This window comes from Meriones unguiculatus, chromosome 17, assembly GCF_030254825.1.
Source record: "Meriones unguiculatus strain TT.TT164.6M chromosome 17, Bangor_MerUng_6.1, whole genome shotgun sequence".
NCBI classification, from domain to species: domain Eukaryota; kingdom Metazoa; phylum Chordata; class Mammalia; order Rodentia; family Muridae; genus Meriones; species Meriones unguiculatus.
Genome location: NC_083364.1, coordinates 80233957 through 80248537, shown reverse-complemented (window position 1 = coordinate 80248537; position 14581 = coordinate 80233957). Strand labels below are relative to the sequence as shown.

Genomic DNA, 14581 nt, shown 5'->3' with positions numbered 1-14581 from the left:
AGAAACTACACATCAAAGCCTCACAGAGTATAAGAGATGGAAGAGAGAACCTCAGATGTTGAAGATACAATAGAAGAAATAGATGTATCAGTTAAAGAAAATGTTAAATTGCAATGAAAAACAAGGAAATCATGAAATTTGCAGGTAAATGGTGGGAACTGGAAAGGATCATCCTGAGTGAGCTATCCCAGAAGCAGAAAGACACACATGGTATATACTCTCTCATATAGACATATAATATAGGATAAACCTACTAAAATCTGTACACCTAAACAAACTAATCTAGAGGGAGAACTCTGGTTAAAATGCTCAACCCCCTTGTGAAAGGCAAAGAGGATGGACATCAAAAGAAGAAGAAAACAGGAAACAAGTTAGGAGCCTCCCACTGAGGGCCTCTGAAAGGCTCTGCCCTGCAGACTATCAAAGCAGATGTTGAGACTTATGGCCAAACTTTGGGCAGAATGCAGGGAATCTTATAAAAGAAGTGGGAAATAGTAAGATCTGGAGAGGACAGGAACTCCACAAGGAGAGCAACAGAACCAAAAAATTTGAACACAGGGGTCTTTCCTGAGACTGATACTCCAACCAAATCCATGCATGGAGATAACCTAGAACTCCTGCACAGATGTAGCCCATGGCAGTTCAGTGTCCAAGTGGGTTCCATAGTAATGGGAAGAGGGACTGCCTCTGACATGCACTGATTGGCCTGCTCTTTCATCACCTCCCCCTGTGGGGCGAGCAGCCTTACCAGGCCACAGAGGAAGACAATGCAGCCACCCCAGATGAGACCTAACAGACTAGGATCAGAAAGAAGAAAAAGAAACCTTCCCCCACCAGTGGACTTGGGGAGGGGCATGTGTGGAGAAGGGGGAGGAAGGGAGGGATTGAGAGGGAGGAGAGAGGGACATTACACCTGACTTCTCAATGAAGACTCTAAAAGCCAGAAGAACCTGGACAAATGTCCTACAGACTAAGGGACCACAGATGCCAGACCAAACTATCTATATCCAGCAAAATGTTCACCATAGAAGGAAAAAACAAGATGTTCTGTGATAAAGTCAAATTTAAACAGTATCCACAAATCCAGTCGTACAGAAGACACAAGAAGGAAAATTCCAACCCAAGGAGGTTAACTACACCCATAAAAACACAGGAAATAAATAAAATCTAATATCAGCAAAACCAGAAGAAGGGAAGCGTGCACGCGTGTGTGTGTGCGCGCGCACACACGCGCACACACACACACAAACACATACTACCATCATCAACAATAACAACAAAAACCAGGAACTAATCATCACTGGTCAATGATATGTCTGATTCAAGGATTCAACTCCTCCCGCAAAAGACACTAACAGAATGAATGCAAAAACGGGATCCATCCTTCTGCTGCACACAATAAACAAACCTTTCCTTCAAACATAAACATTATCTAAGAGTAAAAGCCTGGAAAAAGATTGTCCTAGCAAATGGACCTAAGAAAACAGCTAGAGTAGCCATTTTAATATCTAAAAATAAAAAATAGACTTTGACATAAAAGTAATCAAAAGAGATGGAGAAGGACACTTCATACTCATCAAAGAAAAAATCCACCAAAATGATGCTTCAATTCTTAACATCTATGCCCCAAATGCAAGGGTACCCACATTTGTAAAACAAACATTACTAAAGTAAAGTCACACATTGAACCTCACACATTGATAGTGGGAGATTTTGTCCCTACATGCCTGGTCCACCTGGGCCACAGCCAGGAGAGACAGCAGAGGGGAGCTAGCTGCCCACTGTTCTAGACAGCCATCACCCACCATCTCAAGGAGGTTGGGGGGACAGCAACAGTCAGCATGGAGTCCTCTCTGCCTATACCATACCTGCCTGATGTACCTGGGGCACAGTAAGCAGAGGCCTGGGGGACCCCAGAAACAGTCAGGTCCACCTGAGGCTAGCAAACAGAGCTGAGAAGCTATCTGTTCCCTGAAGTCCACTGTCAGGCCCAAGGCTTTTCCTGCCTCCCTGAGAAGTCCTGCACAAACTTAGGAAATACTGGAGATGGAAAACCTAGAGAAGAGAAAAAGAACAGATGCAAGCATCAGCAACAGAATGGAAGAGACAGAAGAAAAAATCTTAGGCGCAGAAGATATGATAGAAAAAAAAAATGATACATCAGTCAAAGAAACGTTAAATCTAAAAGACTCCTGACACAAAGCAGAAGAATACAAATAGATCCATATTTATCATCCTGCACAAAACTCAAGTCCAAGTGCGTTAAAGGACACTTGCTCAACCATGTCCATAGCAGCTTTATTTGTAATAGCCAGAAACTGGAAACAACCCAGATGTCTCTCAACTGAAGAATGGATGCAGAAACTGTGGTACATTTGCTCAGCTATTAAAACCAAAGACATCATGCAATCTGCAGGGAAATGGATGTAAAATAAAAAATGTCATCCTGAGTGCGGTAACGGAGATCAGAAAGATACAGATGGTGTGTACTCACTTGTAAGTGCATATCATAAATCATGCTATAATCCATGGACCCAAAAAAGCCAAGGAGAGCCCAAGGGAGGATGCTTGAACCTCACTCAAAAGAGGAAATAAAATAGACATCTAAAGTAGATGGAGGAAAGGATCTGGGTGGGAGAGTGGGTAGGGAAGGTAACTGGGGTGGTGACAAGATGAGGGGAGGAAGAAGGGGTGGTGGGTGGAGCAGGAAGGACCTGGAGAGAGAAAGAAATTGGTGGGAGGAATTTCTGGGACAGGAGGGGCTCCAGAGAGTCTACGGCAGTGACCCTAGCTGAGACTCCTAGCAATGGGGGTTAAGGAACCTGAAGTAGCCACCTCTTATAGCCAGGTGGGACTTCCTGTGGAGGGAGGGGGCACCAACTGACCCATAAAACCTTTGACCCAAAGTTTGTCTTGCCTACATGAAGAGTAAAGGTAAAGATGGAGTAGATATTGAGGAAATGGCAAACTGATGACTGGCCCAACTTGAAACCCACCCCACAGGAGAGAGCCAATCCCTGTCACTAATAATGATACTCTGCTATGCTTGCAGACAGCAGCCTAGCATAACTGTCTTCTGAAAGACTTCATCCAACAGCTGATGGAAACAGATGCTAAGACCCACTCCAATAAGGCCACACTTCCTAACAGGGCCACTCCCTATGGGCTAAGTATTCAAATACATGAGTCTATGGGGGCCATTCCTACTCAAATTATCACATTATATTTGACTACATAGTGAATTAGAGGCCAACATAGGCCATATGAAACAAATATACCAAAGACAAGAGAAAAATCAAATTCTTAACATCCCTATGACTGTTGAAAGTTGAGAAGGAAAGATACAAAAGACTTATTTTGTTTTAACTTACTCTTTTTTAACTGAGTAAATGTGTTCTTTGCCAATTGCATGCATATATGTAGTGCATTCTGTTTACTTTCTTTCGGACCTGCTTCTATTCTCTTTTCACCCCTGTTATTCCCCTCTCCTCCCCTCAGGTACCCTTACTACATTCATGCCTTCATGTTTTGTTTTATGATCCACTTATTTTTAACTAGTACCATCTGTGTGGTCACAGGTTTGGAACAGCTTTTAGAGCTCACTGGTTTCATATTCAAGAAAGACAGGGACTGGTCCATCTCCCAGAATCTATTTGCTACATGCAGTTCAGCAGAAAGTGTTAAGGCCCTTTGTGCCCCTCATCTAGCCATGGCTGCCTGTCGACAGGCCTAGGCTTCTGCAGGCCCAGAACAGGCAGGCAGCCACAGCAGCTGTGAGATCATGTTTGAACTGCTGTGTCATGCCCCGAGGAAAGCATTTCACAATCCTTCTCCCTGTGTTCTAACTTGTACATTTTTTTCTGTTCTTTCCCCCTCTTTCACAATATTCCCTGACCTTACAGAGGGTTATATAAATGTCCTGTGTAAAACTAAGCATTCAACAGTCATTTATTCTAATTATCTTGAGGCATGCATTCACCACTGTTCACTAAAAAGAGAAGCTTATTTGATTAAGAGTAAGAGTAGCCTTTATCTCTGGGTATAAATAATATTTAAACTGTAATTTCGTATCATGCCAACTTAGCTAACAGTAGTGACACCCCACCCCTTAGGCCTATGACCTCCCCAATAATAATATTTCTTTTTAAACATTTTATTTACTTTTATTGTTGTGTATTAGTGTTTTGCCTGCATCTATGAACATGCACCTCATGCATGCCTCTTGCCTGTGGAGGTCAGAAGAAAGCATCAGATCCCTTCAGACTGGAGTTATAAACAGTTGAGAATGCACTGTGAGTGCTGGGAACTGAACTGCAGTCTGCTGCAAGACCCACAAACGGTCTTAAGCACCGAGCCAAGTCCCCTGCCCAATTGTGAATGTTTGGCTGGGCTTACAGTGCTAGGCATACAAGCCTTCCTATGAAGCAGGCTTCAGATCCAATCTGAGAACAGTTGTGCTATGCAGCTTGGCCTTATAGTTCACAGGGCCCATAGCCAGTGATGCCACTGATGCCTTATCTCCCTCAGCAGTCTGCACAGCACTGTGAAAGCTATCTATCTGGGAGAAAGCTTCCACCTCTGTTCCAGCTTGCTCTTTCTATTATGTCTTACAACCCAGCTGCATGGTGTTTTCAGCAACAAGGTCTTATCAGCTAGTCCTAATGCACAACCAAGATCAATGGAAATGAACTATATTTGAGGGGGAGTCTCCAGGACCAACTCATAAGGAGGTTTTACACACACACACACACACACACACACACACACACACAAACTGGGATTTCTTTTTAGTTAAATTTTTATTTTTTTCTATCAATTACAGTTCATTCACTTTGTATCCCAGCTGTAGCCCCCTCCCTCATTCCCTCCTAATCTCACCCTCTCTCCCTCATCTCCTCCTATGCCCCTCTCCAAGTCCACTGTTATGGGAGGTCCTCCTCCCCTTCCATTTGACCCTAGCTTATCAGGTCTCACCAGGACTGGCTGCAATGTCTTCCTCTGTGGCCTAGAAAGGCTGCTCCCCACTTGGGGGAGGGGGGGTGTCAAAGAGCCAGCTACTGAGTTCATGTCAGAAACAGCCCCTGTTCCCCTTACTAGGGTACCCACTTGGATACTGAGCTGCCATGGGCTACATCTGAGCAGGGTTTCTAGGTTATATCCATGCATGGTCCTTGGTTGGAGTATCAGTCTCAGAAAAGACCCCTGTGCCCAGATATTTTGGTTTTGTTGCTGTCCTTGTGGAGCTCCTGGCCTCTCCAGCTCTTACTATCTCCCCTGTCTTGCATAGGCTTCCCAGAACTCTGCCCAAAGTTTGGTTATAAGTCTCAGCATCTGCTTTGATGTACTGCTGGGTAGAGGCTTTCAGCATCCCTCTGTGGTAGGCTCCTATCTTGTTTCCTGTTTTCTCCTTCTTCCAATTCCATCCCATTTGTTTTTCATAGTGAGAATTGATCATCTTACCCAGGGTCCTCCTTCTTACTTACCTTCTTTAGGTGTACAGATTTTAGTATGTTTATCCTACATTTATGTCTAGTATCCACTTATAAGTGAGTATATACTGTGTATGTGTTTCTGTTTCTGGGATACCTCACTCAGAATGATCTTTTCTGGATCCCACCATTTGTCTGCAAATTTCATGATTTTCTTGTTTTTAATTGCTGAGTAAATGAACCGCAATTTGTGTATCCATTCCTCTGTTGAGGGACATCTGGGTTGTTTCTAGGTTCTGGCTCTTATGAATAAAGCTGCTATGAACATGGTTGAACAAATGTCCTTGTTGTGTTCTTGAACATATTTTGGATATATGCCTAGGAGTGGTATAGCTGGATCTTGAGGAAGTGCACCAACTGGGATTTTTATTTGGTAAATAATGGCTTCCAAAGGTAGCATTACCCAACTGTGAAGGATAGCTCCCTTCTAACTATGTATTCTAAACTTAGATTTTTTTAAAATTTGTATTAATTGCACTTTATTCACTTTGTATCCCCCCTGTGGTTCCCTCCCTTCTCCCTTCCCAAACCTCCCTTCCTCTACCCTCTGCATGCATGCCCCTCCCCAAGTCCACTGATAAGAGAGGTCTTCTTTTCCTTCCTTCTGATCCTAGTCAATAAGGTCTCATCAGGAGTGGCTGCATTGTCTTCTTCTGTGGCCTGGTAATGCTGCTTCCCCCTCAGGGAGAGATAATTAAAGAGCAGGCCAATCAGTTCATGTCAGAGACAGTCCCTGTTCCTATTACTATGGAACCCACTTGGATACTGAACTGCCATGGGCTACATCTGTGCAGGGGTTCTAGGCTATCTCCACGCATAGCCCTTGGCTGGAGTATCAGTCTCAGGAAAGACCCCTGTGCTCAGATTTTTTGGTTCTGTTCCTCTCCTTGTGGAGTTCCTGTCCTCTCCAGATCTTACTATTTCCCACTTCCTTCCTAAGATTCCCTGCACTCTGCCCAAAGGTTGCCCATAAGTCTCAGTATCTACATTGATAGTCTGCAGGGCAGAGCCTTTCAGAGGTCCTCTCTGTCAGGCTCCTGACTTGTTCCCTCTTTTCTCCTTCTTCTGATGTCCATCCTCTTTTCCTTTCTGGATAGGAATTGAGAATTTTAGCAAGAGTCCTCCCTCTTGATTAGTTTCTTTAGGTGTCTATATGAGTGAGTATATACCATGTGCATCTTTCTGCTTCTGGGATAGCTCACCCAGGATGATCTTTTCCAGATCCCACCATTTACCTGCAAATTTCATGATTTCCTTGTTTTTTATTGGTGAGTAATATTCCATTGTGTAGATATACCACAATTTGTGCAGTACAGAGCTAAACAGAATTCTCAATAGAGGAATATCGAATGGCAGAGAAACACTTAAAGAAATGTTCAACCTCATTAGCCATCAGGGAAATGCAAATTAAAACGACCCTAAGATTTCACCTTACACCCATCAGAATGGCTAAGATTAAAAACTCAAGAGACAACACATGCTAGAGAGGTTGTGGAGAAAGGGAACCCTCCTCCACTGCTGGTGGGAATGTAAACTTGTATAAACACTCTGGAAAGCAATCTGGCACTTTCTCAGACAACTAGGAATAGCGCCTCCTCAAGATCCAGCCATACTACTCCTAGGCATATACCCAAAAGAGTCTCAAGTACACAAAAGGACATTTGCCCAACCATGTTTGTAGCAGCCTTATTTGTAATAGCCAGAAGCTGGAAACAGCCCAGATGCCCCTCAGTGGAGGAATGGATGCACAAATTGTGGTATATCTAAACTTAGATTTTTAATTGGCTTACAAAGTAGTAGATTTTCATATGACTTTTTTGGTAGTCCTCCACTTACCACCCCTCATCTCCCTGTGCCCCACCGTCATACCTGTTTGCGCGTGCGCACACACACACACACACACACACACTTTTTATACTCTCCTTCTATACTTTTACTGTTCCCATTCTCCCTTAAGACATCTCCCCATGGACCCTTCTTGGTGTTGTGGCTTCTACAGGTCACCCAAGTTAAATACACAGGACTGGATATTCCAAGCAAAGATTCCCATTGCTATACAGAAACTTTTAACCCTATGAGGTCCCATTTGTCAACTATTGCCCTTTTTGCCTAAGCTACTAGAGTCCTATTTAGAAAGTCCTCACCTATTCCTATACCATGAAATGTATTCTTCGTTTTTCCTTCTAGCTGTTTTCCAACTTTCAGGTTTTATGTTGAGGTCTTTGATCCATTTGGAGTTGATGGAATGATGTGCTTCATTTTTCCAACATATGGATATTCAGTTTTCCCAGAACCCTTTGTTGAAGAAAAATTCTTTTCTTTGGTATCATTTTTTTCCTTTTTTTTTTTTTTTTTTTGGAAAATTAAAGAGCAATAGTTGTCTATCTTTATATTTGAATCTTCTATTCTAATCCATTGATTTATATGTCTGTGTGTTAGTATCAAATCATTTACCCTTCTGATGCATTATGCAGAGATGTTTTTACTGCATTTAAAACTGGTGTGCAATCTGACAAGCTGGCCACAGCAGCTTCTCAGAAGTCTCCTAGAGATTCCTTTAATTTGTCATCATTTTCTTCAAACACTAGGAAATGGGTATTAGAGGGATGGTTCAACAGTTAAGACCGGAGGTCCTGAATTCAATTCCCAGTACCCACATGGCAGCTCACAACTGTCTATAACTGTAGTCTCATGGGATCTGATGCCCTCTTCTGGTGTGCAGAAGTACATGCAGACAAACACTAATATACATAAATTAAAAAAATTAAGCTAGAAAATAAACTTTGGGGACTTTTCCTGGTATATAAACATCTTTGACCAATTCCTATATGATTCTATAGGTCATCTTCATTCATCCCCAGCTAGTCTACAAAGTCAACCCTGTATCAGAGATTGAACTGTTGCAACAGGCCTCACCAGCACTATTTTCTTTCCAACATAGCTTTCAGTGTTTTGGACCCCAAGTCCAGAGAAAAATAAGTGACTATAAACCTTGACTGCTTGGAAATGAAGATGCCAGAGTCCTTCTACCTTGGGTTTCTGTGAAATAAAAATTGACTACATTTTTTTTTTCAGAGCTGACCAAGACAAATTAATCTCAGGTTACTCAGCAGTGATCAACCTAAACAATGTGGGGTTTAAGCCGAGCATGGCATGCACACCTGTAATCCCAGAACTTGTCAGTTGGAGACTAGGAATTCAAGGCTTCCTGAACTCACATCTAGCACGTCTTGTTCAGATTTGAAAACACACGTGCTCCTTGTGCTCTTATTCACAGTAACCGGAGGGTAGAGGAATATGAACAAGTGAATGTGGACAGAAACTTGACACATTCATACAACTGAGGATTACTCAGCTTTAGAAAAGAAGTAAGTCCTGTTTATGATAAAACATGTGTGAAAGTAAAAGAAAAAAAAGCCAACAAATTCAGTATCCTACTAAACATTCCAGCAGAGAACATTGCTTTACTCAGTGTGTACAAGGATGATGGAAATATTTGAAAACCGCCAGCTGCACATCACAGGGAATATCCCAAATGCCCCTGAATTATTTGCTTTGGTATGGTTAATTCCATCATAAAAAAATTAATCTCAACAAAATATGTGTTTTGAAAGAAGCAAAAAAGTCACATAACCTGTTCTCCTAGACTGGCAACCTCTTAATCACTAATTAGATTAAATATGACCATTGGGATCACTCACTATAAATCGCCTTCATTTTAAACACCATTTATATTTTGTACTCGCTCACTCACATTTTACTTTACCTCAGTTCCTTCTTAGAGAGCAAATTCATTGCTTCAACTCCTCCAGGTGCTCACCTTCCAACCTCCCCTTCATTAAATATTCAGTTTTGCCTTGTAATGAGGTGTCATTAGCCTATAAAATAGTTTCAAATTGTTCTTATTCTTAAAAAAAAAAAAAGAAAGAAAGTATACTTTTTTGAGTTTGAGTGAAAAGGTCTGTATACGTCTATTAGGTCCATTTGATTTAGGGACACAATGGAATACTACTCAGCAATTAAAAACAAGGAAATCATGAAATTTGCAGGCAAATCGTGGGACCTAGAAATGATCAATGAGTGAGGTATCCCAAAAGCAGAAAGACACACATAGTATATACTCACTTATAAAGTCCTATAAGATAGGATAAATATACTGAAATCTATACACATAAAGAAGATAAACAAGAAAGAGGACCCAGAGTAAGACGATCAATCCTCACTTAGAAAGACAAATGGGATGGACATTGGATGTAGGAGCAAACAAGTAACAGGACAGGAGCCTACCACAGAGGGCCTCTGAAAGACTCTACCTAGCAGTGTATCAAAGCAGATATTAAGACTCATGGCCAAACCTCAGGCAGAATGCAGGGAACCAAAAAAAAAGGGGGGGGTTGTTAATATGACCTGGAGAGGACAGGAGTTCCACAAGGACCAAATATATCTGGGCACAGGGGTCTTTTATGAGACTATTTCTGCAAACAAGGCTCGTGTATGGATGCAACCTAGAGCTCCTGCTCAGATGTAGCCCTTGGTAGCTCAGTATCCAAGTGGGTACCCTAATAAGAGGAACAGGGACTGTTTCTGACATGAACTTGATGGCGGGCTCTTTGACCTCCTCCCCACCCCCCACTCCAGGGAGGAGCAGCCTTGTTAGGCCACAGAGGAGGACTTTTCGGCCAGTCCTTAAGATACCTGATAAACTAGTATCAGATGTAAGGGGAGGAGGTTCTCCCTTATCAGTGGACTTGGAAAGGGGCAAGAAGAAGATGAGGGTGGGAGGGTGGGACTGGGAGGGAAAGAGGGAGTGGGATACAGCAGGGATACAAAGTTAACAAACTGTAACTAATATTAAAAAAATTAAAAAAAAAAAAAGAAGCCTGGTCACCTAGAACTAGTCTGTGTTATGTCTCCTTCCACCCACCAAGTTTTCACAGTGCAGCGAGGTGACCTTTCATTTTCCATTTCAAATTGTCTTGCCAGATCACCAATGACTCTATACTGCCAAATGCGATGAGGACATTTAACTTTATTGTTAAAAGCATTCCTTTGGGAGAGCTCCTGTGTTCATGGACCTGCTCTTTTACTGTAGAGGGACTTCTATCTGGCCTCAGTACAGTGTCTTCTGATGTTCCAACAAGCCAGAGGAATGTGGGGTAGGCAAGGCTCTATCAACATAGGGTAAAAATAGGCCCAAACAAGCTGGAGGGCAAACTGTCCTTGTATACAAACCTTCGTGAACCGTTTCTGGGAAGAACAGAGGAGGAAACACTCCGCCTCTTCCATCAGTCTCACTGTGTTCTCCGGGAAATGAATCAAGAGATAGAAGACCACGCCTGCAGGGGAAAAGTGAAAGTTTGAAGATACAGCCAAAGTAACAAAGCTCACTACGGCAGCAAGATGGAGAATGTTCCTTCCAAAGCTGATAAGGGAAAGGAAAAATATCTGAAAGCTCCTAAAAGACCACCATCTGCCTTCTGTTCTTCCTATCCACATTTCTCAAAGATGAGAGGTGAACAGAAAGTTTCTAAAAGAGAAACACGGAAAAGGGTATTGCTGCGTATCTTACTAAGCAAAAGTAGGACAGGAAAGAAGGGCACTGGCCAGCTCACAGACTCAAAGAAAAACGAAGAAGGTGAAGAGGAAGTGGAAGATGAGGAGGAAGAGAACGAACATACATAGATGAACACCCACTGACATGTGTGCCGTGTGTGTGCTCAGACAATTGTTTCACTAAGAATGTGATATTCGACTTGAGCTTCGGCATAAAAATTATACAGGTTTCTAAAAAACTCAGGAGGTTCTCTGTAGAGAAACAGGTTTATTATCATTACCATTACTATTATTATTACTATTATTATTGTTATTTTATGCTTGCCTGAAGCTTTGTGAGAAGCTACTGCATTCCGGTAAGACTGTTAAAGCATTTGATGCTGAATTTTCCTAAACATTTACGATTTCTTTGAATGGCTTGGGTATGGTGGTTACACAGCAAACGCCATAGGAATTTGTATTACTAATGAATTTTGGGTTTCTTAGAAATTTGTCTTTTTTGTTTGTTTTCCACAAGAAAAACCTCTATAATAGTATGTATATTTTAATAATTACTCCAGGCGTGGAGCTAGCTCAGTTGGTAAAGTGCATTCCATGCGTGCTTAAGGACTGCAGAGCCTGTGTAAAAGCAGCCAGGCATGGTGACATGCACACTTGCGATTCCAGCACGGAGGTGACTGGAACAAAAAATCCTGGGACTTGATGGCCAGCCAGCCTAACCTCATCAGTGAGTTCCAGACGAGTAAAAGACTGTCTCAAAAACACAAATGATTGTGGTGACTAATGACCTCAGTGTTGACCTCTGGTCTCTACATGTATATACATGTACACACTCACCTGCACACATGATCGTGTACACATTGTATTCATATAAACATGAAAACAAAAAATAAAGAAAGAATACCTTTGGTTTCCCTGCAGTTTTTTTTGGTGGGTTCCACCTGCTCCACCTACTTGGACAATGCTCAGGCATTCCCCAGTCCCCTATTCTTGGCCCACACATACTGAGCACTGTAACTTCAGCCACAGATAGATTGTAACTAACTGCCTAAAGGAAAACATGTCTCTCACCTGTACCTGCAGCAGAGCTATAGCCCCCAAACCCCAGGCATGCATAGCTAATTGCTTACTCAGCATTTCCACCTGGATGTCCATGGGAACCTCCAGATCCAGCATACCTGGATGTCCGTGGGAACCTCCAGATCCAGCATGTCCAGAAAACAAGTAAAGTTTCCTTTTTTCATTTTTAGAGCATTTAATTTACTTATTTTATATGTACACACATCTGTCTGCATGTATGTCTGTGTACCATGTGTATGTCTGGTACCTGAGGAGGCAGGCGAGGACGGTGGCTATCCTGCTGGCTGTGAGATGATGTGGGTTCCAGGAATAAAACCCAGGTCCTCTGGAAGGACGACCAGTGCTCTGAACCAATGAGCTGTCTTTCCACCCCAACATGTGAGCTTCAAACAAAGCCTTCTCTCTCAATAGATCCCCCTGCACTCATTAGCCAAGCCAAAAACCCAGAGAGCTTTGAGTGCTTGAACTTCCTTTTGCTCGGTGTCTCTTTTAAATATTTTTAGAAATCACCTATCTTTGGTTCTATAGCTAAAATATTTTACTTTTCTTACAATGTACTATAATGTCAGTGTCCAGACTTCTTAGAGGCTTTTCATTTTGCTCAATGGTTGCAGATCAGTTACTTAAAGCTAAAGAAAAATACCAGTGGGAAAATTAAAGGGTTATAAAACCTATGTATATGATGACCAAGATAAAATTATTGCCTGCGCCTAATTTTCTCACCAATGTGTTCTCCAAAAACTACATAGTGGTTTTTTTAGAATAAAGATTTTGATAACATTTGTAGCTAAATAATGTTCTCATTTTGAAATAAGCATGACATTTTCTGAATCAAAACGGAACAAAAGATTCTGATGTACAGAACGAACTAAGAGCCTATTCACAAAGGTATTGTGAATACAAGATGCTGACCTTTGATAAACACAAAAACAGTATGCACAATATCTCCAGGTAGTTTTCAAAACTTCTAAGCAGTTCATCTGACACTATAAACCTTTAGTGCTGGCAGAGCCCTGCCCCAAACTTTTTTGACAGCCTGTCTAGCATTAAAATGAAAAATTATGAAAAGCACTGCCTGTTTAGAGCTTCTCATTTTGATATCTCCCTCCTGCTGAAACCCTCCAATAGGTCTCTGCTACACTTGGTATAAACGGGTACTGCAAGGCTCGTGACACATCTCCCATCTGTCCTCTCCATCCTTATTTCTTCAGCTCAGTGCTTCTCTTAATGGCCCTCAACACATTACAACTCTTTTGTTCCCCACTTTTACACATTAATCTCTCAGGAATACATCATTTGCATGTTCCTCTTCCTGGAACTTTCTCCTGGGGGCTCCTTTATCATATCCACTTCTCAACTCAAAGCTATCTCAAAGAGCCCTTCCCAACCCCCAACACATCCAATCCTGACCCCTCTCAAAAGAAGCACATCCTCTCAGAACATCACTTTTTTTTTCCTTTTCTATATAGTGCTCAGCACTATCTGAATCCCTCAATCCATGATTTACATATTACCTAGAATGAAGACATTTTATGTCAGAAATATATTTTCTGCTTTATTTTGGCCTATACCCTTAATCAAAATTTAAATTTTATGAGAGTGGGTGTTTTGTATGTATGTATGTTATAGTCAGTTCCAGTATGCTCCAAGCAATCACAGATACTTCCCTGTCCTAACCTGCAGATGTTCCAGTATTTTTTATGCTTTTCCCATTGTGATACAGGACTCGTCCTTCCAATTCTGAGTAGTGCTGAGAGGACTGAGACTCCCAGGCTTGTTGGCATAACCTGCAATCACACTGTTCCACGGATTGAAACACAATGATCAAGAGATTAAAGCTACAGTGAACTGCATAACAATATTCTGTCTAAATAAACAGACAAAAGCTGAACGTGATCTCGTGAGCCTTACACCAGCAGTACCATACTGAAGGGAACGCTGAGCACTTGTTAGACAGTCTCTAAGTACAAAGTGAGGGACTCTGGAGGAACTCAGCACTCTCTGATCTATAAGAGCTCTCCATGTCTATCTATAGATAAATCTTTATATTTAGCACATCTCTATTAGCAAAGACTCACAAGCAACTCTAACTGTGCTAAGCAGATACTTTAGGTAATCCGGTCATACAATCTTTTAGGTACTTTTAGGTCATACAATCTGTTTGTGATTCAGAACATCTTGAGCTTACAAGTACAGATTTAGGATAACAGAAAATACCTGACAGTGGGTATGAACAAAGTACATTGGGAACATAAAAGAAGCAACGGATTCTGTTGGTAGGAGCAAGGGAAACATCTCAATGAAGAAGTCATTATGTAATTTTATTATTGTGTTGTCATCATCATCATTATTTTTTTTCAATGTACTTTATTCAGGAACCTTGAACAATCATCGGACCCTGGGGAAAGCCAGCCCACAGCTTAAATAGCCTCTGGGTAGCCAACCCCAGCATGCCACGT

At 41.8% G+C, this 14581-nt stretch overlaps 1 protein-coding gene across 1 annotated transcript in view; it reads right to left on the bottom strand.

Annotated features, from left to right (window-relative positions):
* The window catches only part of LOC110564285 (uncharacterized), a 35193-nt gene extending 23304 nt beyond the window's left edge, over window positions 1-11889 (bottom strand). The window contains exons 1-3 of the mRNA XM_060370116.1: window positions 11880-11889; window positions 10722-10825; window positions 10414-10490 (exon numbers count right to left, since the gene is read on the bottom strand). Of these exons, the coding sequence (XP_060226099.1) occupies window positions 10414-10490; window positions 10722-10825; window positions 11880-11889 (191 nt within the window). The remainder of the gene's footprint in view (window positions 1-10413; window positions 10491-10721; window positions 10826-11879) is intronic.
* Between the last annotated feature and the right edge of the window lie 2692 nt (window positions 11890-14581).